Source organism: Emydura macquarii, unplaced genomic scaffold (assembly GCF_026122565.2).
Source record: "Emydura macquarii macquarii isolate MOO-44397 ecotype Brisbane River unplaced genomic scaffold, CSIRO-AGI_Emac_v2 contig_2422, whole genome shotgun sequence".
Classification (NCBI taxonomy): Eukaryota; Metazoa; Chordata; order Testudines; family Chelidae; genus Emydura; species Emydura macquarii.
Window position 1 is genome coordinate 15,786,107 of NW_027132559.1, and position 22,120 is coordinate 15,808,226.

At 45.5% G+C, this 22,120-nt stretch overlaps 1 protein-coding gene and 1 long non-coding RNA gene across 7 annotated transcripts in view; one reads left to right on the forward strand and one right to left on the reverse strand.

Annotated features, from left to right (window-relative positions):
* Window positions 1-21,458, reverse strand: part of LOC137162310 (uncharacterized) — a 28,825-nt gene extending 7,367 nt beyond the window's left edge. The window contains exon 1 of the long non-coding RNA XR_010922350.1: window positions 21,290-21,458. This is a non-coding gene — a long non-coding RNA (uncharacterized lncRNA). The remainder of the gene's footprint in view (window positions 1-21,289) is intronic.
* The window catches only part of TRIL (TLR4 interactor with leucine rich repeats), a 102,783-nt gene continuing 99,259 nt past the window's right edge, over window positions 18,597-22,120 (forward strand). For all 6 annotated transcript variants that reach the window (XM_067562000.1, XM_067561995.1, XM_067561997.1 and 3 more), the window contains exon 1: window positions 18,597-21,890. In XM_067562000.1, the coding sequence (XP_067418101.1) occupies window positions 19,323-21,620 (2,298 nt within the window). In that variant the 5' untranslated portion in view covers window positions 18,597-19,322 and the 3' untranslated portion in view covers window positions 21,621-21,890. The remainder of the gene's footprint in view (window positions 21,891-22,120) is intronic.

Here is a 22,120-nt window from a genome sequence, read left to right on the forward strand (position 1 = left end):
CATTTAAGTACAGCTGTCAGGTTTGATGATGTGTATCACTTACTTTTAATAAACCACCTACCACAGTGTGGATTATAATCTCAATGAATTTTGTGAAAAGTGATTTTTTAAAAAAAATTCTATAATTAAACAAAAATGCTGCAAGAACTGAAGGCGTTTGTCATTTTTGGTGATCAAGAGATTAAAGTCCAATCTGATGGATTGCAGTGTTCCTCACTTCAGCTTTCAAGAAAATGGACTTTTAGTAGAACTGCCATTAAACTATCTTCTCCTGGTGGGTTTAATCTATTTACAAACTTGATAGCCTCATCCAGTTCACTCCACCCTGGAGCTGTCCTCCACTGAAATAGACAAGTTACTAAATCTTTTTCTATTACTGCAGGCTGTAATTATGCATAGATAGCACATGCCAACAAAAAAATAGTCTTCTATCACTTCTATTTCAGATATTTATCTCTTCTCTTTTCTGTGTATAATGTGTCCACATTTTAATGGCATTATTATATAACACCATAAAAATGCATAGTTCTTTACAAGCAGGTAAAGATAAGGATCTTCTTCTGAAGCTATCAGTCTCTAATGTAAGAATGAGAATAAAGAACCTATACAGTGATTGCAGCAAAAAGTTTCACAAAAGAAGTGTGTTTTAAAAAGGAAGAGAGCACTTGGCACACAGGAAAGGCAAAGCTGTTCTAACCATAAGGGTCAGTTTAGGAGAAAAGTGCAAAGCTGAGCGGGGACACTAAGTGAATAATTAGGGAAGCAAATACAAAAGATAATTTTGTATTTTTTTAATAAAATGCTGAATGTAGTTTAACATTATTGGATAATATCACTTATTTTTAATCAGTTGTAACAATGTGTATTATCACAAGAGCTTAAACGCTACTAGACTAAGCCCCATGCAAATCGAGTGATGTCCAATGAAATCACTGCAGAGACACTGATTTATAGTATACAGAAAACCAACCCTCTCACTGTCAACATATACTGTCTGTCTTGCCTATTCTTTTCCAACTTGAGCAATCAATATTCCAAAGCCACTTACTGACAAAACTGCATTTACTTTGTTGAATGTAATCTTCAATTTCACTTTAATATTCTTTGAGCTCATACATGTTGCAATGCACAAGAATCGGTCTCCATAGTTTGTGGAACGTGTGAGTGTCAAAAGTGGAGTGATCAGAAACCTCTGGGTGTCAATAAACAAGTTCCTCAACTGATATTAATCTGCATAACTATCAAAAGCAATTGGGCTATGCTAATTTACAACAGATGAGAATCTGGCCTAGTATATTATCTATGCTCATTTATCAGAAGGTGGAATGAGATTAAAATAAAATTTAAAAAATGCAGGAAAGCATTTTATGCTTATTGGAGAGAAAGTAGCAATCTCTTTCCTTAAGAAAATATTCACATTTGGAAATTGACACAAGTATTTAACTTTTTAAAAGATGCATGCTGAATATGTGCTTAAATAAAAAGTCAATCTCCATATTTTCAGATGGGATTGGCTTGTGTGACGAAGTGGAGATATTCTAGGGGTTTTCTCTGATTGCTGTGTGTGTGCCTCAGTTTTTCCATACGTTACTCATGAAGTTCAGTTGCAACAAGTTGTGGCAAGTGGAGACCAAGAGGAGTGGCCACCTTACCTGGGAAGGAGACAAAGGACTGGGGAGGGGCAAGGGGCAGCCTGCCTGGAAGGAAAAGCCAGTGCCCCAAGGGGGGGGGGGGTTCCTCGGGTGGTCGCTGCTGTAACTCCTAATTAAGCTGCTAGCAAAGTCTTTCCACACTGTGATCCTGAGATCTAATAAACCCTTCTGATGCCCATGCTGGCTGTGAATCGCTTCTGAATGCAAGGTAGGGTCCATGGCCCTTTCAGGGTGTGGAAGAACTCCCCAGGGTCCCATCCAGGGGGACCCATAGGGAGAGTTCTGGTGAAGCAGAGGTGCTGGACCCTCTGAGGCCAGAGTCAGGAGGCGACTGCACTGGTGAGTGGAGACCCGAGGTGGCAGACTCTGAAGCATTAGAGTCCTGACTGGCTGCATCCTGAGTGGTTCCAGAGCATGGTTCCTGGGGGACTCCATCACAGCATGTGTTAAGAAACTAGTGCTGACAACTCACAGCTGCAAGTGAAGATGAGAGCTGTGCATTGAATAAAGTGCTATACAAATTTCACGTACTCCTAGAAATCAGGTGGTAGGCATCTCAAGATGGGCACCCAAAATCGCTGGACATTTGACCATTTAGCCTTAATCTCGCTGTGCCTCAATTCCCCATCTGTAATATGGGGACAATACTTCCCCTTCTCTAACATGCCCCAAGATATTTTCTCATATATATCTAAATTTCTTTTGCTGGCTTGGAGCTGAGCCAGAACAGACTCTTTGCCCCACAGACTGATGAGATCCAAGACCTCTGGTCGACTCCACAGTAGAGCGCCTTTGGGCCGTGCAGTTGCCCTGAGCAGTACAGTTACAAAGCTCTCTCCATGCTGTCTAAACTGGAAATGGACATTCAAAATTTCCCGGGGCTTGAAGGGAGAAACTATTTCCTGTTTACGTTGCCACGTTACAGCAGAGTGTGAATGTCCAGAGCGGTCACAACGGGGTATTAGGGGATACCTCCTGGAGGCCAATGGCGTCGATTTACATTGCACTCTGCCTACACTGATGCAAATTCAACCCATGGAATTCGAATGTAGCACTACGCCACTTGCAGAGGTGGTTTTATTAGGTTGACTTTTACTGCTCTTTAAATCGACGGAACTTACGTGCCAGTGAAGACTCATACTTTAGGGGGTCGATGTAAGCGGTGTTATGTCGACCTCCATTGCCAGTGTAGACCAGGCCATATTTACTGCACAAAGTCAGTAACTTCTTTGAGTAGTGTCCCTATGGATGCTCCACTGTAGGTACCTACTAAGCAGTACCCTTTTTGGAGGGCTAGGACTTTGGAGTTGGGTTAGTCATCAATAATAGTACTGTGGAGCCAAAGATGGCATCAGAGGCAGAGTCCCCAGTGATCACATAATGTTCTGCAAAGTTGTGGACTGATGCCAATGGCACTGATCTGCAGATATCTGAGACGGGGATATCCTTAAAGAAGGCAACAGATAAGGAGATTGAACTCATGGAATATGTATGTATCGAGTCCAGAGGGGTCATGTTATGGTTTGGTAGTGTTGTCTGATGCAATCTGAGACCAACTTGGAAAGTCTTTGGATTGATGTCACCGAGCCCTTAGATCTTTCCCCAATGGAGAGGAATAGTCATGGGGACTTCCTGAAGGCCTTTGTCCTATTGAGGTAGAATGCCAAGTCTCTCATGTCTAAGGTATGCAGTATGGCCTCCATATTGTCTCAGTAATGCTTAGGGAAGAAGGACAGAAGATGAATAAACGGATGTGAAATAATGAAGTCATTTTAGGGATGAACCTCAGATGTGGCCTAAGTGTAACCTTATCTGGGAAGAACATGCTGTATGGGGAATATACCATCAGGGCTGCTATTTCCCCATTCTTCTAGCCGAAGTAATCACAATCAGAAAGACCATTTTCATGTATAGGAATGCTAGTGAACAGGTTGCCATAGGTTCAACAGGGGGCCTCTTCAGCCCTTTCAACACTAGATTTAGGTCCCAAGCAGGGATAGAAAGGAGCGGTTGAGGGAAGAGGTGTGTTATTTCCTTCAGGAACCTTTTAGTGGTCAGATGCAATAAAACTGAGTATCCCTCTACGAGTTGGTGAAATGCTGTCATAGCTGCTAGGCAGACCTTGAGGGAGTTCAGGGATAATCCCGATTTTAATTTAAGGGTCAGGACATATTCCAGAATATGTGGAAGAGTTGCTGAGACTAGAGAGATTTATTGGGATGTGCACCGAGTCTGGAATGTGGATTATTTCTGCAGGTAAGAGTGACATGTGGAGGACTATCTTCTGTGTAGTAGGATCTCCTGTACTTCCTCTGAGCATGAGCTTTCTAGGTGCTGGAACCATGTAGGAGCCATGCCTTGAGGTGGAGGATCCCCAGGTTGGGATGTATGGTGTACCCCCAGTCCTGGGAGAGAAGATGCAGAGTGGCCAGAAGGGAGATTGGTGGGCACATCGTGAGCTGCATCAAGTAAGGGTACCATGTTTGTCTCAGCCACGTGGGAGCACTCAATTACATGAACTCTGTCCCTCTTCATCTTTAACAGGACTTTTAGCAGGAGAGGAAGTGGAGGGAATGCATAAAAAAGGTTGTTGCACAGGTAAAGGACAGCATTGCCCACAGAATGCTGAACGATGCCTACACTGCAAAAGGATCGCAGGCACTTCTTGTTCTGGTAAGTGGTGAACAAGTCTGTGTTCCACATTGTGCAAACACATTTTGAAGTACTGTCAGGTGTATTTTCCACTCATGCTCTTGTGTGGGAATTTGAGACTTAGTTTGTCTGCTGTCGACTTGTGTGTGCCTGGGAGGTAAGCTGTGGACAAGGTGACATTGTGAGAGATGACCACTTCCACAGTTTCATCACCTTGGAATACAGGGAGGGTGATATAGCTTCTCCCTGCCAGTTGATATAATATATGCAGGCTATGTTGTCTGTTAAGATCTTTATATGTGATACTGTTATAAGCAAGAGGATATAGGTGCAGGCATTCCTGACCGCTCTCAACTGGAGAAGGTTGATATGCAAGCATATCCCTGCAGCTGACCATTTGCCTTGTGTTGTGAGGCTGTTCAAATGCACCTCCCATCTTATGAGGGATGCATCAGTGGAAAGAAGTGACAAAGGCAGTGTTTGAGGAAAAGGGATCCTCTTGCCTGTATTGGCCGGGCTCTTCTACAAGTCCAGGGAGTTCCTGATCCTGGTAGGTGTGACAGGGGTTTGACCAGACTGTCCCTGTTCAATATGTAAACCAAGCTGAACCATATCTATAGGCATCGCTTGTGCAGTCTAGTGTGTGAAATCACTGCCATGCTGGATGCTATTCCCCAGGAGTTGGAGGCAGAGTCTGGCTGGCATCTGAGGGCTGTATTGAGCTGTGACTATAAGCAATACTAGGGATAGAAACTGTCTTGAGGTAGAAAACCTTGGGCTTGCAGCACATCTAGGTAGGCCCTTATGAACTCTACATGTTTTACTGGTATGAGACTTGACTTCTGGGAATTGATCTGCAGGCCCCGTTCTGTGAACAAACATATTGCGTCCTTGCTGGCTCAATGAGCCTCCTGAAGTGAGCGCTCTGAGGAGACAATCATCTAAGTAAGGGTAGATCATTATTCCTTATGATCATAGATGGGTGGCCATCACCAAGAGGACTTTGGAGAACACTCTTGGGACCAAAGACAGTCCGAAGGGCAGGACTCTATCGGTAATAGTTGTGCTCCAGGATGAACCTTAGGAAACATCTGTGAGCTGGAAGTATTGAAATGTGAAAGTAAGCATCTTGTTGATTGAGGGCCAAAAACCGGTTTCCACGTTCCAGTGACGGAATAATCGTTGATAAGATGACCATCTTGAACTTCTGAGCTTTAACGAACTTGTTGAGAGCTCTGAAGTCCAGGAAGGGCCTCCAATCTCCCTTCCTTTTGGTGTAATGAAGGGGCCATGTCTGGAAGGTTCTCAAGTGATGATCTATGCCCTGAGGCAAGCTGTTGGTGCACCACCCAGGGACCCTAGTATGACCACTGTGGTCATATAGGGCTTGGTGGAGGTGCCCATGGATGACTGTACCAACATGGTGGCGGTGCTATCGGGCAGTACATTCTCAGACTCTGTTGATATTGAGTCCCATATGAAGCTTGGGATGAGTATAAAGAAACCTCATCAGTCTGATCCCTTGCTTGACATGAGAAAAGAAAAGGGATCCCCTTGCCTGTATTGGCCAGGTTCTTCTACCAGTCCAGAGAGTTCCTGATCCTGGTAGGTATCATTATGGTATGATTGTGGGGGAAATACTCCTTGGTCAGCCATGACTCAGGTCCGTGATCTCAGTATCTAGGTGTGGAGAGTCGACAGCTTCCAACCTAGTCCAGTCATCAACCTGATGGGATTCTGCCAGTACCGAGTGTCCTAGAGTTGGTGCTGGGGTGGGATAAGGGCCTCGCCAGTACTGCTCTCTCCAGTGCTGAATGGGCTGATGCCGCTGGAAGTACTGACACTAGCTCGTTTACCTGGAGCCTCTTAAGGCGCTTGCCCTTGTCAACGCCCAAAGGGTCTGTGGGCCTATCAATGATACCGGACATTGACGGTCACTGTGAGGTGTGGGTGCCGGATGACCTCAGGGACAGTGGTGCCAAGGTGTGATGTTCCCCTCCGCATTCTGGACCAGTGTATAGCTGTCACCCCAATTCCTCACTCCTGGGGCCTGTTTTGCATTGTCCCCGTTGTGTGAACCCCCTACTCCTGGGTCATCCCATGCACAGCCTCCTGCAAGCAAGCAGTCCTTAACGTAGTGAGTAAGTGCTTCTGGCCAGCCACTCATGGCATTATGCAATAGAATGACCCAGTAAACACTCCAAGTCCTATATGCAAACCTAGGAACTGCCATCTTACAGAGGGCAGTGCTGGCCCCTGGACTCTACAAACTCTTGTGTTTGATAAATTGACAAAGAAATTGATATGCACCAGCTCTGTCACTTTAAATGAAGTCTCTATATGCACCCAAACTACATGCATAGCTTTAGATAAAAATTAAAAGTTTATTAAGTACAGGAAGATTAAGTGATTATAAATCAGAGGAATATAAATCAGATTTGATCAGGATGAAATAAAAGCAAATCACATTCTAAACTAAGCTTAACACTTTCAGTAGCCTTACAGTCTTAGATGGTTCTCACCATAGGCTGATTGGTCAGCCTCCAACCAGGCTCTCCCCTGTGGTCAGCTGCTTGATGTTATTCGTAGCTGGGTTGTGAAAGAGAGACCAAAATGTCCCCTTTTTTCAAATGTCCCTGTGCCCCCCTCGGGCACCTCACCTCCCCCCTTCAGGGTCAGGTGACCAACAGTATTCTTGGATGGTCTTCTCCACATCCAGAGTCAATGAGCATCCCCTTATCAGATCTTAGGTTAATCCATTGTTCCTGGAACAGCTGGGTTGTTTTTGCATGCCTTAGTGAGGCATGAATTACCTCTCTGCTTTTAGTGCTTGCCTAGATCTGCTTCAAGCCACAGGAGATATATTTGGGAATATTACATAGCAGAGCTTTGTAACCAGACATTGCAAGAAACAGACAACCATAACAGTAATGTTCAGTATGCCATGAGCATTCCAAAGACACCTTACATGACATACTTTGCATTAAACAATACACAGTTACACTATAAGGATGAGCATGAATGATACACAATCACACCCTAAGGGTGAAAATTTGTTGCAGTGTGTCACACAAGGATACTGAGCGAGCTAGATATTGGTTTCGGTTATCCCTGGATTCGCTGAGGGGACTTCCCACTCTCGTTTGATTTGTGAGAAGAATCCCGACTGTTGCTTTGATCCGCTATCCTTCAAAGTCCAAGGTTCAGGGGAAGACTCATGCTCACCAGAGGGCTGTGGTCGAAGAGTTGCCTCCATAAAGACGATTTTCAGACAGAGCTCTCTGTCCTTGCAGGATCTTGGTCGGTGCTATTGGCAGAGGGAACAATTTTGTTGGATGTGACCCTTGCCAAGGCAGTGAATGCACTGGGTGTGCTTGTCCGTGACTGGGATCGCCTTCTGCAAGCATGATACTTCAACTCCAGAGGACTTGGCATACCTATATCCATGGGAGGGGGTGGGGGGGTGGTCACAAACACCACGAGGGATTGACACAAGAATAATGTCTTTCCTTTCTTTCCTTTTTGTTTAGGCATGGCCAAATAAAAGTCAAAGAAGGCTGAAGGGTTTCTAAAAACTAAAAATTAGAATTGAAAAAGAGTTAATGATCCGCTAACAGACAGCTAAAGGCTCCATCTCTAGCTAGGGGCAGTTGAGAAAGAACGGAGGATCGTTAGCCCACGCCTTGTGGTGCAGCATGAGGGGAGACAGCGCATGTGTGGGCCCAATGGACACTGATACCAAAGTTCTCCGATTAGCAGCGCAGGGACGCAGACACACCTACAATGGAGCACCCATAGGGACACTACTCAACGAAGAAACTGGCAGTTCTTAACTTTTGAATGCTTGATTTCATTACCTTACTGTTTTTAATGTGGTGGTTTTTTATTAGCAGCTCTACCTGTAATGCCTGGTAGTATTACTGTTTTTTTGTTTTGTTTTGTTTTTTAAAAAGGCAGGCAGCAATTTCCTCACTTTAGTTTGAGCAAATGGATGGTAAAACTTACTTCTGGCTTTTTAACTTATTGAAACATATCCTTCTGTGATAATTTGTGATATAACAACTGTTAAACATACTAGATACAATTAATATCAATATCAGACTTTTAAACAAAGCTCTCCTATAGTGTGGGCAGCAACTTTGATTCAATACCACATTTCATCATGTGGTACTAAGCAATACAGTATAATCAAAGTACAAATATTTCTAAAAAAATAAAGAATGCAACGAGCATAATGATGCTGCTTTCATTTAATTTTTCCAAGCCCTTTGGCTTCAATTACCAAATATTTTGAAGAAGTCTGCAAACACTTTATAAGAGAACTTATATAAATGAATTGGCTGAAAAAAACTATTTTAATTACAAGATTAAAAAAAAAAAAACAACCCTCACTGCCTACTGTAATAAGAGAGAGAATGTTTAAGACCACCACTATAAATGTGCACAGGTTTGTTAATCAGTTTACTTAAAACACTATGGACTACAGAATAATTAAGACAGATGGATGGTTTTATCATGTGTCCCGGTCCTTTAAAACCACAGTTTTTAATTGTGTGTATATATACTGTGTCACAAAGTGTACACAGGAAGAAATGGTGACAATTTTCAGAAATAAATTGTTTCATTCAGAAGTCTTTCTATATTCAGCATATGACAATTCAGCAGAGTGCCTTCTCTTGCAGATTTTTCAATTAAGTATAGTACTATTGCGGTGTTTGAAATAAGCAGTTGATCTGGTTATTCATGACTAGCAAAGTACATATCATGGCAGTGAGCAGTGCTTATAAGCTCTTATTCAGCAAAATACTTCAGCACAAGTTTAACTTAAAGCACACAAGGGATACTGCCGTAATGACATACTGCTGTATCAGGGCTTTCTGACTAGCTCCTCAGCTGGTGCAAGTCTGCATAGCTTTACTTAATTCATTGAAGCTACGATAATTAACACCAAATAAGGATCTGGCCCATAGTGTCTCATTCTTTAAGTCTCATACAAACTAATTATGGGACAGATTTTATAATTCCATAACTCTTCCTTGGACACTCATTCAGAATTAAAATATTTTATTCAAACAACAGCATACTATAGCCACCATTCAAATAAAAGTTGCTAAAATTAATCAAAATAAAGAGGGAAAGTTATTTTTAATACTAGTTTAATCTTCACTTCCTTAGATTTAATTAAAGGCACTAAGAGATAAAGCAGAGTCATGAAATACATTGTGTTTTCAATGGATTCTAAACTTTATCTTTGCAGCATATGTTTAACAGATCATATATAATAACTCAGTTGCAGTTTGACACACAAGGAGGATTCCTGGTCTGAGCCATATTTTGTTTCAAGGTCTTTCTCCTATGGATTCTCTAACTATTACAGCAACCCATACCTTGTAAGATGACGGAGTAATGAAGAATGCCACAGAACACCAAAAATGAATGTCTTTGTAAAAGGACGATACATCAGTAGCCGCGATCACAAATGTCCTTATAAGGAGAGAGCAGCCAATTCAGCTACATGGTTATGGAAAAATTGCTCTAACAGTACTGCAAAGATTGAATACATAAACAGATAACCATACAAAAGGATTGCAACCACAGCTACAATTAATTTGCTTTTCCTGAATAGCATTTGTTTTACATAACATATGCATCTCTTTGTTCCTGATGGGAGTAGTGTTTTCCACTCACTTAGGGGCACAGCTGTTGGACTATAAAGAAACCATGTACTTATCTGAAGTTCTGTATTTATCTCCCATGAAGTAAGTGTCTGATAGTACACAAACACTGGTAACCGGGTTGGCCTTTACTAGTCAATCTAACTGACAAAAACCAGATAATAACCGAACCATAATTGCTGTGTAAATGAACTCTGAAAGGTGAAATCAGGTACATAATCCTCCCCTTTGCTTCTACGGATATTTATGCTAGTAACAAACATCCATACTCTGATTTAGTAATTAGATTAATTGTATGTTATTTCGCTGTTGTTTTTAATCTAGTGATAGTTATTTAGGTGCACATGTACACACAAATCACATCCCTGACATTTACAATGGTACTGATTATGTAGTTGAAATATGCAGTTTAAGAAACAGGCTGGCACTTCTTGGACATTATGCATTTGTTCAACTAATCTTCAGTAGGGCATGTCTTGCTATAATCAATATGAAGCATAACACCAAGCACAAAAGGTGTTTAAAATGACTGGCTGCACTCTAGTAAATAATACAACTACTGTCAGTACTTTGCAGAAATTCAGTGGCTTTTGGTTATGTTTCTTAGAGAAAAACAAACAATTATAAGAGCATATTTTAGCTAGGCCACATGTTAAATAATCCTTATACATCCTTTACTCAAATATTTAATTTTTGAAAGATTTGCAACCAGCAGACCATGCTTTACAGTCTAGAATCCCCCTAGGAAAATGTCCAGATATCTATTAAACATCTGGTAGCTTCTATTTCACTGAGCAGACAAGGCTTATAACATTAACTGTGGATCTGGGAATCATGCTTTCTTTCTGAAAAAGAGCTGGATGTCTGAAGTGACATTCCATTCTTAAATGAAAGCAAGCCATCACACCAGAAAGAGGTTTACCCTTATTTAAACTGTCATGCAGTTGGTAATTTCAACCAATATAAACTACATATGGTAGATGGATTGCTTCCACAAGTAAACCATAAACTTTTAAAAGGAAAAAAATAAATTATTCTTTCACATTTTGGCATCAGCATGCTCACATTATCCTGCTTTATGGTATCTGCATTATTGGCACTGATGTTGAACACTAACATACTCACTAGCAAAGAAAACAAATTGACCACTCAGGAGATGCTTTAATTGTTGAACTTTGAGAATATCTAACCAAGAAACTCACATTGTACAGATTAGTCTGTCAGATATGTTTGTTTTTCAGCACTCCACATAGCTTAAACTTCAAATTCAAGGATCTCTTTAAAACCCAGGAGGCTGTATATAATTAGACTTGGAAGGATTAGATTTACTGGTAAATACTGGTATAGGCTGATGTCACGACAGACACCCAAACTGATGAAAAAATATTTCTATTGATAACTAGGGGCTGTCAAACGATTAAAAAATAATCGCAATTAATCACGAGCTTAAAAAATTAGTCGTGATTAATCAGTTTTAATTGCACTGTTAAATAGAATAGCAATTTAAATTATAAATATTTTGATGATTTTCTACATTTTCAAATATGATTTCAATTACAACAGAATAAAGTGTACAGTGCTCACTATTATTTTTTACAGTATTTGCACTGTAAAAAAGATATTTTTCAATTCACCTCATCCAAATACTCTAGTGCAATCTCATGACAGTGCAATTTACAAATGTAGATTTTTTTTTTTTTTAAACATAACTGCACCCAAAACCAAAATAATGTAAAACTTTAGAGTCTATGAGTCAAAGCGTGAAGGGGCATACGAATGTTTAGCATATCTGGCACATAAATACCTTGCAACGCTGGCTACAACAGTGCCATGCAAACACCTGTTCTCACTTTCAGGTGACATTCTCTAATTAAGAAGAGGGCAACATTATGGTCCATAAATGTAAACAAATGTCTGTCTTCTTAGTGATTGGCTGAACAACAAGTAGGACTGAGTGGACTTGTATGAAGTGAACTAAAAAATACTATCTTTTTACAGTGCAAATATTTGTAATAAATATAAAGTGAACACTGTACATTTTGTATTCTGTGTTGTAACTAAAATAAATATATTTCAAAATGTAGAAAAATAAAAAATATTTAGAAAGTTAAATTGGTATTCTCTTGTTGAACAGTGCGATTAAAACTGATTAACTGCAACTTTAATTTGTTTTGCATTAATTGCATGCATTACCTGCAATTGACAGCCCTACTAACAACAGAAATTTACAGATAGGCAGAGTAAGAAAAATGCTGTTTGAGAACTTAAGAGTTTGATTTAAGGATACTTTGTATATTCTGACATATAATGTTGATAATTTGTTTTAACAGTTAAAGTTTTCTTTTTGAATCTCACGGTCTACTGTCATTAACTAATTATTGCATGAAGTCCTACCCCAAGTTTTCCACAACTGTGAAAATTTAAATAAAGATGCTTAAAATCAGTCAAAATTATAAAAAATAAAAATTGAATTCTGCCACGCACATGGATAATATAACGCTACATATGTGTTAGTGATCCCTTATTTATCAGCTAAGAATATGCAATGATGAGGTTAAAGCATATAATGACTTATGAACTACGCAGGAAGTCCCAAGAGTACATATGGTTTTATACCATACCATCATGTATTTCATTTTACAGAAGCATTTTTTTTCTTTTAAATGAATCTCTCTGGTACAATATCTAAATGCCTTAATTACCATGGGTCCAATAGTACAAGGCTCAAAGGAAAAGAAAAGACAAGATTAAACACTTCTAGAAGTTACTTTAAAAGGCTTTTTTAGATAAAAAATATCACATTATACTCTGATGATGACTTTCCAAGGACAAAAGAACGGTATGCATCACTGCAAAACACCTCTTTCCAAAGGGAGTAAACTCCCACTTACCATCAATTATGCAGGGTTATAAGATATCAGACCGTAAACCAAGGGTGGGCAAAGTATGGTCCACAGACCGCATATGGCCTGTCTGAGCTTTTCATCAGACCCTCCAGTTCAACCAGTGGTCTGTGGAAAGGTTGTGGAACAAGCTGTGTGGCGCGGTGGCAGCTGCTCCCCCTCCCAGCCCCGCATCTTCCCTCTGGCCCCTCTCCCACCATGTGAGCCCAGCAATGCCGTGGCTGGAGCATGGTGGCTGTTCCTCCCTCCCAGCCTTCCCCTCTGCCCTTCTCCCATCACGTGGGCCCACTGGTGCCCTGACTGGAGCCGCTCCCCCCGCATAGCCCTCCCCCCCCCGACCCTCTGTTTGGCCCGCCATACAATTTCTATACGCAGTTGTGGCCCACCCCTGCCTTAAACTTACTGGTTCATAATCAAGTATTGTTCAACCTGGGGCTTTGACTAAGGTAAATTTGGGGTGACGTTTCCTCACCTGATAGGATTTTATCACATGGATCCAACCACTACCATTACTTGTGTGTGATCTATTGCACTCATTATGCTCCTTTGATTACCTCACTTGCACACACTGCCCACTAAAACTACTTTCAAATACTTTTACTATACCAAGCCCCTGAACAATTCCAAACAACTTACTGGTTTAAAAGATAGTCAAAGACGTGTTCCAAGAAGTTACAATGGCCTGTGGTCCACAGTTGGCATTATTTAGCCCTCAAACAAGACCCAGTTTAAGGCCAGTTCTCTGGCTTCTTACATGCCTATGAAAACAAGGAATGAAGGAACTGGAAGAGTTCCGTATAATTAGGCAGGCCAAAAAAAAAAGAAAAAAAAAATCCAAAGAGCAACTAGTCAAAGACCCCAACACTAACAGCAAAAGAAATTTTAAGTACATCAGAAGCAGGAAGCCTGATAAACAATCAGTGGGGCCCACTGGATGACCAAGGTGCTAAAGGAGCACTCAGGGAAAATAAGGTCATTGTGGAGAAACTAAATCAATTATTTGCATCAGTCTTCACTACAGAAGATGTGAGGGAAGATTCTCACATCTGAGCCATCCTTTTTAGGTGAAAAGTCTGAGGAAATGTCCAAGATTGAGATGTCATTAGAGGTGGTTTTGAAACAAATTAAACATTAATAAGTCACCAGAACTAGATGATATTTGCCCAAGAGTTCTGTAGGAACTCAAATATGAACTTGCAGAACTACTAACTGAGGTATGTAACCTATCACTTAAATCAGCTTCTGTATCAGATGACTGGAGGATAGCTAAAGTGATGCCAATTTTTTAAAAAGACTCTAGAGGCAATCCCAGCAATTACTGAAGTTAGGTTTACCAGCCTATACCAGGCAAATTTGTTGAAACTATAGTTTCTTCACTATAGTGAAGAACAGAATGATCAGACATATATGAACACAATTTGTAGGGGGCAGAGTCAACCTGACTTTTGTAAAAGTAAATCATGCTTCCCCAATCTATTAGAGTTCTTTGAGGGAATCAACAAACACGTGGACAAGGGTGATCCCGTGGATATAATATACTTAAACTTTCAGAAAACCTTTGACAAAGGCTCTTAAGTAAAGAAAAGTCCTGAGATAACAGGGAAGGGTCCTCTCATGGATCAGTAACTGCCTAAAAGATAGGGGGGAAAAAAAAGGGTAGGAATGAACGGTCAGTTTTCAGAATGGAGAGAGGTAAATAGAGGTGTACCCCACATGGGTCTGTACTGGGACCAGTGCTGTTCAATATATTCATAAATGATCTGGAAAAAGGGATAAACAGTGAGGGGGGAAAATTTGCAGACTATACAAAATTATTCAAGATAGTTAAGTCCAAAGCAGACTGCGAAGAGGTATAAAGGAATTTCACAAAACTTGGTGACTGGGCAACAAAATGGCAGATGAAATTCAGTCTTGATAAATGCAAAGTAATGCACATTGGAAAACAATCCCAACTATACATACAAAATGATGAGGTCTAAATTAGCTGTTACCAGTCAAGAAAGATCTTGGACTCACTGTAGATAGTTCCCTGAAAACATCTGTTCATTGTGCAGTGGCAGTCAAAGAAAACTAACAGAATGTTACAAAACATTAGGAAATTGATAGAGAACACAGAAAATATCATATCACTATATAAATCCCTGGTACGCTCACATCTTGAATCTGAGTGCAGATCTGTTTGCCTCATCTCAAAAAAAGATACATTGGAATTGGAAAAAGGTACAGAGAAGGGCAACAAAAATTATTAGGGATATGGAACAGCATCTGTATGAATAGAGATTAAGAAGATTGGAACTTTTCATTTTGGATAAGTGACAACTAAGGGGATATGATAGAGGTCTATAAAACCTTGACTGCTGTTGAGAAAGTGAATAAGGAAATGTTATTTACTCCTTCAATTAACACAAAGAACCCAATGAAATGAATAGGCAGCAGGTTTAAAACAAACATTAGGAATTATTTCACACAATGCAGAGTCAGCCTGTGGAACTTGTTGCCAGGGGATGTTGTAAAGGCCAAAACTATAACAGGGTTCAAAAAAAGAACTAGATAAGTTCATGAAGCATAGGTCCATCAATAGCTATTACCCAGGATGAGCAGGGATACAACACCATGCTCGGAGTGTCCCTAACCTGTTTCCCAGAGGCTGGGAGTGGACAACAAGGGATGGGTTACTTGATGATTGCCTGTTCTGTTCATTCCCTCTGAAGCACCTGGCATTGGCCACTGTCAGAAGACAGGATACTGGACTAGATGAACCACTGGTCCAACCCAATATGGCCATTCTTATGTTCTAGCTCCAAAAAGAAGCAGTAAAGGTGGCATCTTTTACCTCAGCAGATGTGCTCCTAAAGTCATAATTGCTTATGTTATTTTTTCTACTAAGTTTACACTTTTTTTTTTTTTTTTTTTTTAAAAACACACACACTCCTCTTGGCAGTGCAAAGCCCCATATACCAGGGTGGCCAAACTTACTGATCCTCTGAGACGCCCCCCTCCCTGCTGGGCAGAATTGTCTAGCCCCATCACCCTGCCGCAGGGTGGAAGCTCCAAGCTCCCCACCCCAATCTGGTAGGTGGAGAACGGGGTGGGGTGGTGCTCTGGGGGCTCCATGAGCCCCACTTTAATTGTAAAAGCTGCATGCGGCTCACAACATACACCTATACATATGGGTAAGGAGGACTGAGATGGATTCTCTTTGTTCTTGAGCATCACCAATAAAATGGTTTAGTAAATTCCAGTTAGTTACATCTCTGCAAACCCACTAAAAACAATACTTGGCTAGATGTCAGAGAGCATAAAATGCAGGCAAAGGCAACGCACTGAGCATAATCTGACCTACAGAACCTTTATGACTTGTGGTGATTTATGAAGTGATGCTTCCCCCTTCCCTTGTAAAGGGAGCACATTTGGGATAGAACTCCGTAAGGGACAAACAGACATTTCACAGTCACTTTTCTGAGTAATTTTTTCTAAATAAACTGTATAATGAGTCACTTTGCATTAAAAGAAATCCATCCACCAGCTGATTGGGTTCTGCCTCAAAATTAAAAAAACAAAACAAAAAAAAAACCTTTAGAAGCAGAGTAATAGAATGGATAACCAGGAGAGAAAGCCTCAAACCCTGCCATCTTTAGGGGCCAGTTTCTCATATTGTTTGACCTGCATATTAAAGATTGGAAAAACAAATACATCTGATGTAAGGTCAAGACGAAGTTGGAAAATGGGGTGGAACTCTTCACTGGGGTCATTAGGGATCAAGAGCGTAAACTGGACAAGGTTATTCTCCACAACCTGGGAAAACAAAGGAAAAAACCTCAGAGTTTTATTAAATGAAACAGGTAACATTCACTTTGTAACTGTGTTTCTTCCTCAGACATAAGCACACACTGCTCAAAATGAAGAGCTTGCAATTCTGTGAGTAAAACCCAAGTCTCCCACCTCGGTTAGGCAGACAATCCTCTCGTTTCCATCCTTAGATACTGATAATCCTACAAATGTAGGTGCTTTTCAGCATCTGTTATGAAGTTTCAACCAAATTAATTCAAATGTGCTAAAACCATGCTTGATTGATGACTTAGATTGCTAGACATGAGTGCATGTTTTTAAAAGGTTGACAAAGTTCTGAATTCATCCAAAACATATAAATAACCCTGAGGCTCCCCATGGAAAGCATTACAATTCAAGGTTGCCATGTTGATTTTCGAAGCCCTATATAGAATTGGTCCTGGTTACCTGAGAGATTATCTCTATCTTCCCCTCCCTGACTGATCTCCTACAACAGTAGACTAATAAGGAGTATGGCCTTGTCCGCACTACAGAGATAAAAGTCAACCTATGTTAGGTCTGATGTCCACACTACCCTCCTTGAATTGGTGGTGCGCGTCCTCACGCTCCCAGCAGGCTGCCACTCCCCACCCTTCACTCTTGTTCTCCACTGGAAGTGGGGTCCAGCATCCAGGCTTCTTGCCCTGCTCCCAGCCGGCAGTAGGTCCAGCCGCTCAGCTCTGCAGGGAAGTGGCGAGCAGCTGGGATCTAGCTGCCTGGCTTTCCTCTCAATTTCATGGCTCCAGCAGAGCTATGAAATTGACAAGAATGACAGCCAACAGCAGATGTAAGGAACGCTATGTCTACACTAACACTGCATCGCTCTAAATACACCAAGATAAGCCCTACACCTCTCTTGAGGTGGTTTTATTATGTTGACATAGCAGGGGAGTTATATCGGTGGGAGGAGCATTTCAGTGTGTACACCTCCACTGTTCTGTTGACAAAAGCTGAATTTTGTTGACAAACCTCTGTAGTGTAGACCAGCCCTACACTGTGACTACGAGAGAAGGAACCTTCAAAAGGGCCAACCTACAAATACAGAATTCCCTGCCAGAAGAAATAAGAATCATTAACTTCACTGCAAAGTTAAAAGCTTCACCTAAGCTTGAGACAAGCCTTTCCCTCTTTCTCATGAATTCATTAAAAGCACAAGACAAACAAACTAAACCCACCCTCAACCAACACTCCCCCCATCAAGTGTGCCTGCTGGTGGCAGAGAAGGAAGAATGTGCATGCATACTGAAGTCACCGCTCTTTTCCTACTCGTTTTGTGTCTTATTCCATGCAGCCATTAGACCACCCTCTGAGCACCAGTCTGCCACGTACCCACTCTCTCCTCCATGCCTTCCTTTAATAAGCATTTCTTCATTCAAATCCTAATCTTCCCACCAGCAATATGTTAGTGTCTGACTAACTCTGACTTCCCTCCCCACACACTTAAAAAATCATGGAACTAACCAGACACATGCCTTACTTTGATGTTCACCTATGTGGCTTTCTGTTGTCTTCTTTCCATCTCCCTGCACTGTATGTTACCTACCTACTGTAAACTTTTTGGGGGTAGGGAATGGGTCCTATTACTTGTCTAAAGAATGTGGCATGTTGTTGATGCTGTACTGACAACTTTCACTTCTTTAGCATGTTAGAGAAGGATTGCAGTGGTGCAGAGAAAGGCTTAGAGTTCACTTTCTGCTGTACTACAGGAGGTTTAGGCTTTAATAACCATTTGTTTAAAAGGAACCTAAATCTGTGGTAAACCCTGATTATTGCCTTTGGCAGGTTTCTAAATACAACTATAAGGGGCCGTTTACTTCTTTTTTCTCCCCTTAAATTAAAACCATAGTGCTTTATCTGCAGACCATATGTTTAGTTAGTGCTCTCTCGTCCTCCACCCTACCCCTTTGTACAGACCCAGTCGTTTCTAATTCTTAGTTTCCCACTTTGCGCCCCTGCTCTCTGGCTAGGCTGAGCAGAGGCAGAATCGGCTGCATGTTTCCTCCCCTCTTCCTTCCCCCTCGCAAGGTCTGTCCTCTCTCTCTCTCCATCCGATCCACCAGTCCCTGGGGGCAAAGTGTGGGAAGTACGAATTTCCGCTTAGTTTTCTCGGCAACTTTCGGCGCTTGTCTTTTTTCCAGCTCTCCCTCCCTCCCTTCCCCCCGCTCTAAAACCAGAGAGGAGCAGGAGCCGCAGGGTCACTTGGGACTACAAACTCTTTGGCCCGCATGCGGCCTTCGTGAACCTCGCTGGGTAGGGAGAGCGGCCAGAACGGAGCTTCCCCATGCGGCTGCAGGGGAAGAAAGAAGCCGGCTGCAGCCTAAACGGAGCCTCTGGACAGCGAGACGGACTTGAGAGGGGCTGCGGCGGCTCCCGCTGCACCGGGATCTCGAGTCCGGCCGACTGCAACAAGCAGCTACAGCTCCCCCTGCTCAGCCAATGCAATAAGTAGCCAATGGTGCTGGGCACGGCGCGCTGGAGCTCCTGCTGCCGGCGGAGCTCAGACCTGGTCCCGCAGACCGGAGGAGGGGCCGAGTAGCAGCCGCTGGGGTAGGGGGTGGGATGCAGGAGAGACACAAAGCCGGCGGGGGAAGCCGCCCGCACCTCGTCCCGGGATGGAAGCGCCTCGCAGGGTCGGCTTGATGCTGCTGCTGCCGTGGGTGGTCGGCGGCTACTTCTCCCTCCTCTTGCAGCTGCCCGCGGTGGAGCCCATGTGCCCGGAGCCATGCGACTGCCAGCAGCAGCACCTCCTGTGCACCAACCGGGGGCTGCGGGCGGTGCCCAAGACCGCCGACCCCCAGGGCATCCTGACCTACAGCCTGGGGGGCAACTTCATCGCCAACATCTCCGCCTTCGACTTCCACCGCCTGGCGGGGCTGCAGCGCCTGGACCTGCAGTACAACCGCATCCGCTGGCTGCACCCCAAGGCCTTCGAGCGCCAGGCGCTGCTGGAGGAGCTCTACCTGGGCAACAACCGGCTGGCGGCGCTGGCGCCGGGCATTCTCCGCCCGCTGGCCAAGCTGCGCATCCTCTACGTGAACGCTAACGAGATCGGCCGCTTGAGCGCCGCCTCCTTCGCCGGCCTGGGCAGCCTGGTGAAGCTGCGGCTGGACGGCAACGCGCTGGGCTCGCTGGGCGACGCCACCTTCTCCGGGCTGCCCAACCTGCTCTATCTGCACCTGGAAGCCAACCGCATCCGCTGGCTGAGCCGCGGCGCCTTCGCCGGCCTGGCCAAGCTGCGCTTCCTCGACCTGTCCGGCAACCCGCAGAGCGCGCTGCGCCACGCCGACACCTTCCAGCCGCTGCGCTCGCTGAGCACCCTGCTCCTCTCCGGCAACAGCCTGCAGCAGCTGGGCGGGGGCCTCTTCCAGCACTTGCCCGGCCTGGCCAAGCTGTCGCTCAGCGGCAACCGGCTAGTTCAGCTGGCGCCGGACGCCTTCGCCGGGCTGGGGGCGCTGAAGGAGCTGCGGCTGGACGGGAACCTGCTGAGCCGCCTGCCCGCCGCCCTGCTGGAGCCGCTGCGCAGCCTGGAGGCGCTGGACTTGAGCCGCAACGCGCTGGCCGCCCTGCACGCCGCCGCCTTCGGCCGCCTGCCCAAACTGCGGGAGCTCAGCCTGCGCGACAACGCGCTGGCCACGCTGCCCGGGGAGCTCTTCGCCTCCAGCCCGGCTCTCCAGCGCCTGGAGCTGGACGGCAACGCCTGGAGCTGCGACTGCCGCCTGCGGGGCCTGAAGGGCTGGCTGGGCACCTGGCACGCGCAGGGCCGGCTGCTCACCGTCTTCGTGCAGTGCCGCCTGCCGCCCGCCCTGGCCGGCAAGTACCTCGACTACCTGCAGGACGCGCAGCTGCTGCAGCCCGACGGCGCCGCCTGCCACGCCGGGGCCTCCCCGCCGCCTGCAGCATCAGGGCAGCAACAGCGGCGGCCGCTGCCGGCTCCTGAGGGGCTCGGGAGCAACAGCAGCCGCAGCCCGGGCCCGGCCGGAGGAGGACCCGGCTTCCCACCCTCCGCTTCCACCATACGCCTGCTGGGCGCGCAGGAGGGGCCGGCCGCAGCTGGAGGCAGCGGCGGAGCCGACTCCATTCCTACGGCCTCCCTGCCGGCCGGCTCCGGACCTCCCCCTCCTCTGGCCGGCCCCGCGTGGCCCCGGCGGGCGGGGAAGCACCGCCTGGCCGCCTCCGGGGCCGGGGCCCCGCTGGTGTCCGACCCCTGCGACTTCAACAAGCTCTTCCTGTGCAACCTGTCGGTGGAGGCGGTGGGCGCCAGCTCGGTGAGCGTGCGCTGGGCGGTGCGGCCGCACCGCAGCCCCCGCCTGCTGGGCCCCGTGCGCTTCAGGCTCCTCTTCGACCGCTTCGGGGCGGCCGTCAAGTTCCAGCGCTTCGTCTACCTGGCGGAGCGCAGCGAGCCGGCCGCCACCCTGCGGGAGCTGCGCCCCGACACCCCTTACCTGGTCTGCGTGGAGGGGATGCTGGGCGGCCGGGTCTGCCCGGTGGCGCCCCGGGACCACTGCGCGGGGCTAGTCACCCTGCCCGAGGCGGGCGCGGCCGGCAGCGGCGGCGGCGGCCCGGACCAGCAGCTGCTCACCTTGGTGCTGCTGGCGGTGAACGCGCTGCTGCTCTTCGCGGCCCTGGCGGCCTGGGCCTCCCGCCTGGTGCGGAGGAAGGTGCAGGGGCGGCGGCAGGCGGCGCCGGTGCACGTGCGGCAGATGTACTCCACCCGCCGGCCGCTCCGCTCCATGGGCACCGGCGTCTCCGCCGACTTCTCCGGCTTCCAGTCCCACCGCCCGCCCCGCGGCGGCACGGCCGCTGCCTGCGCCCTCAGCGAGGCCGATCTCATCGAGTTCCCCTGCGAGCGCTTCGCCGACAGCGCCCGGCGCGGGGAGGACCACCTGCTGCAGCAGCGGTTCGCCGATTAGCGGTGGCGGCCCGGGGAAACTACAACTACCAGCAGGCCCCGCGCCGGGGTCACGGGTGCAGTAAGGCTGGCTGGGAGTTGTAGTCCCCTCGCTGGCCGCCTCAGCGAGGGCGGGGCTGCGTGGAATTTAAGGCTGCTTCTGGTACACGTGGGGGTCGCTGCTGCGGAGCAAAGAGGCCGCAGAGGTGGGCTGTGCTGGAGTGGGCTGAGCAGAGGCACCACGGGGTAAAGGCCTTCTAGGAGCTTTCCAGTGCCTTGCAGCTCTACGTGGGTGAGTCTGACGCAGAGGACTCAAGCTTGGTACAATGAATTCCGTCGCTGCAGTCTCAGTGTATGGATGTTCCTTCCTGCAGGTGGGAGGGGGCTGCAGTTCCCCTGTTGGGCACATGCCAGTTACCAGAAGGGGTGAAGTGGGGTTGGGTTTGGTCTGGTTTGCCACGTTTATTATTATTTAAAAAAAAAAACAAAAAACCCACACCCAACCCTTTAAAATATTAGGAC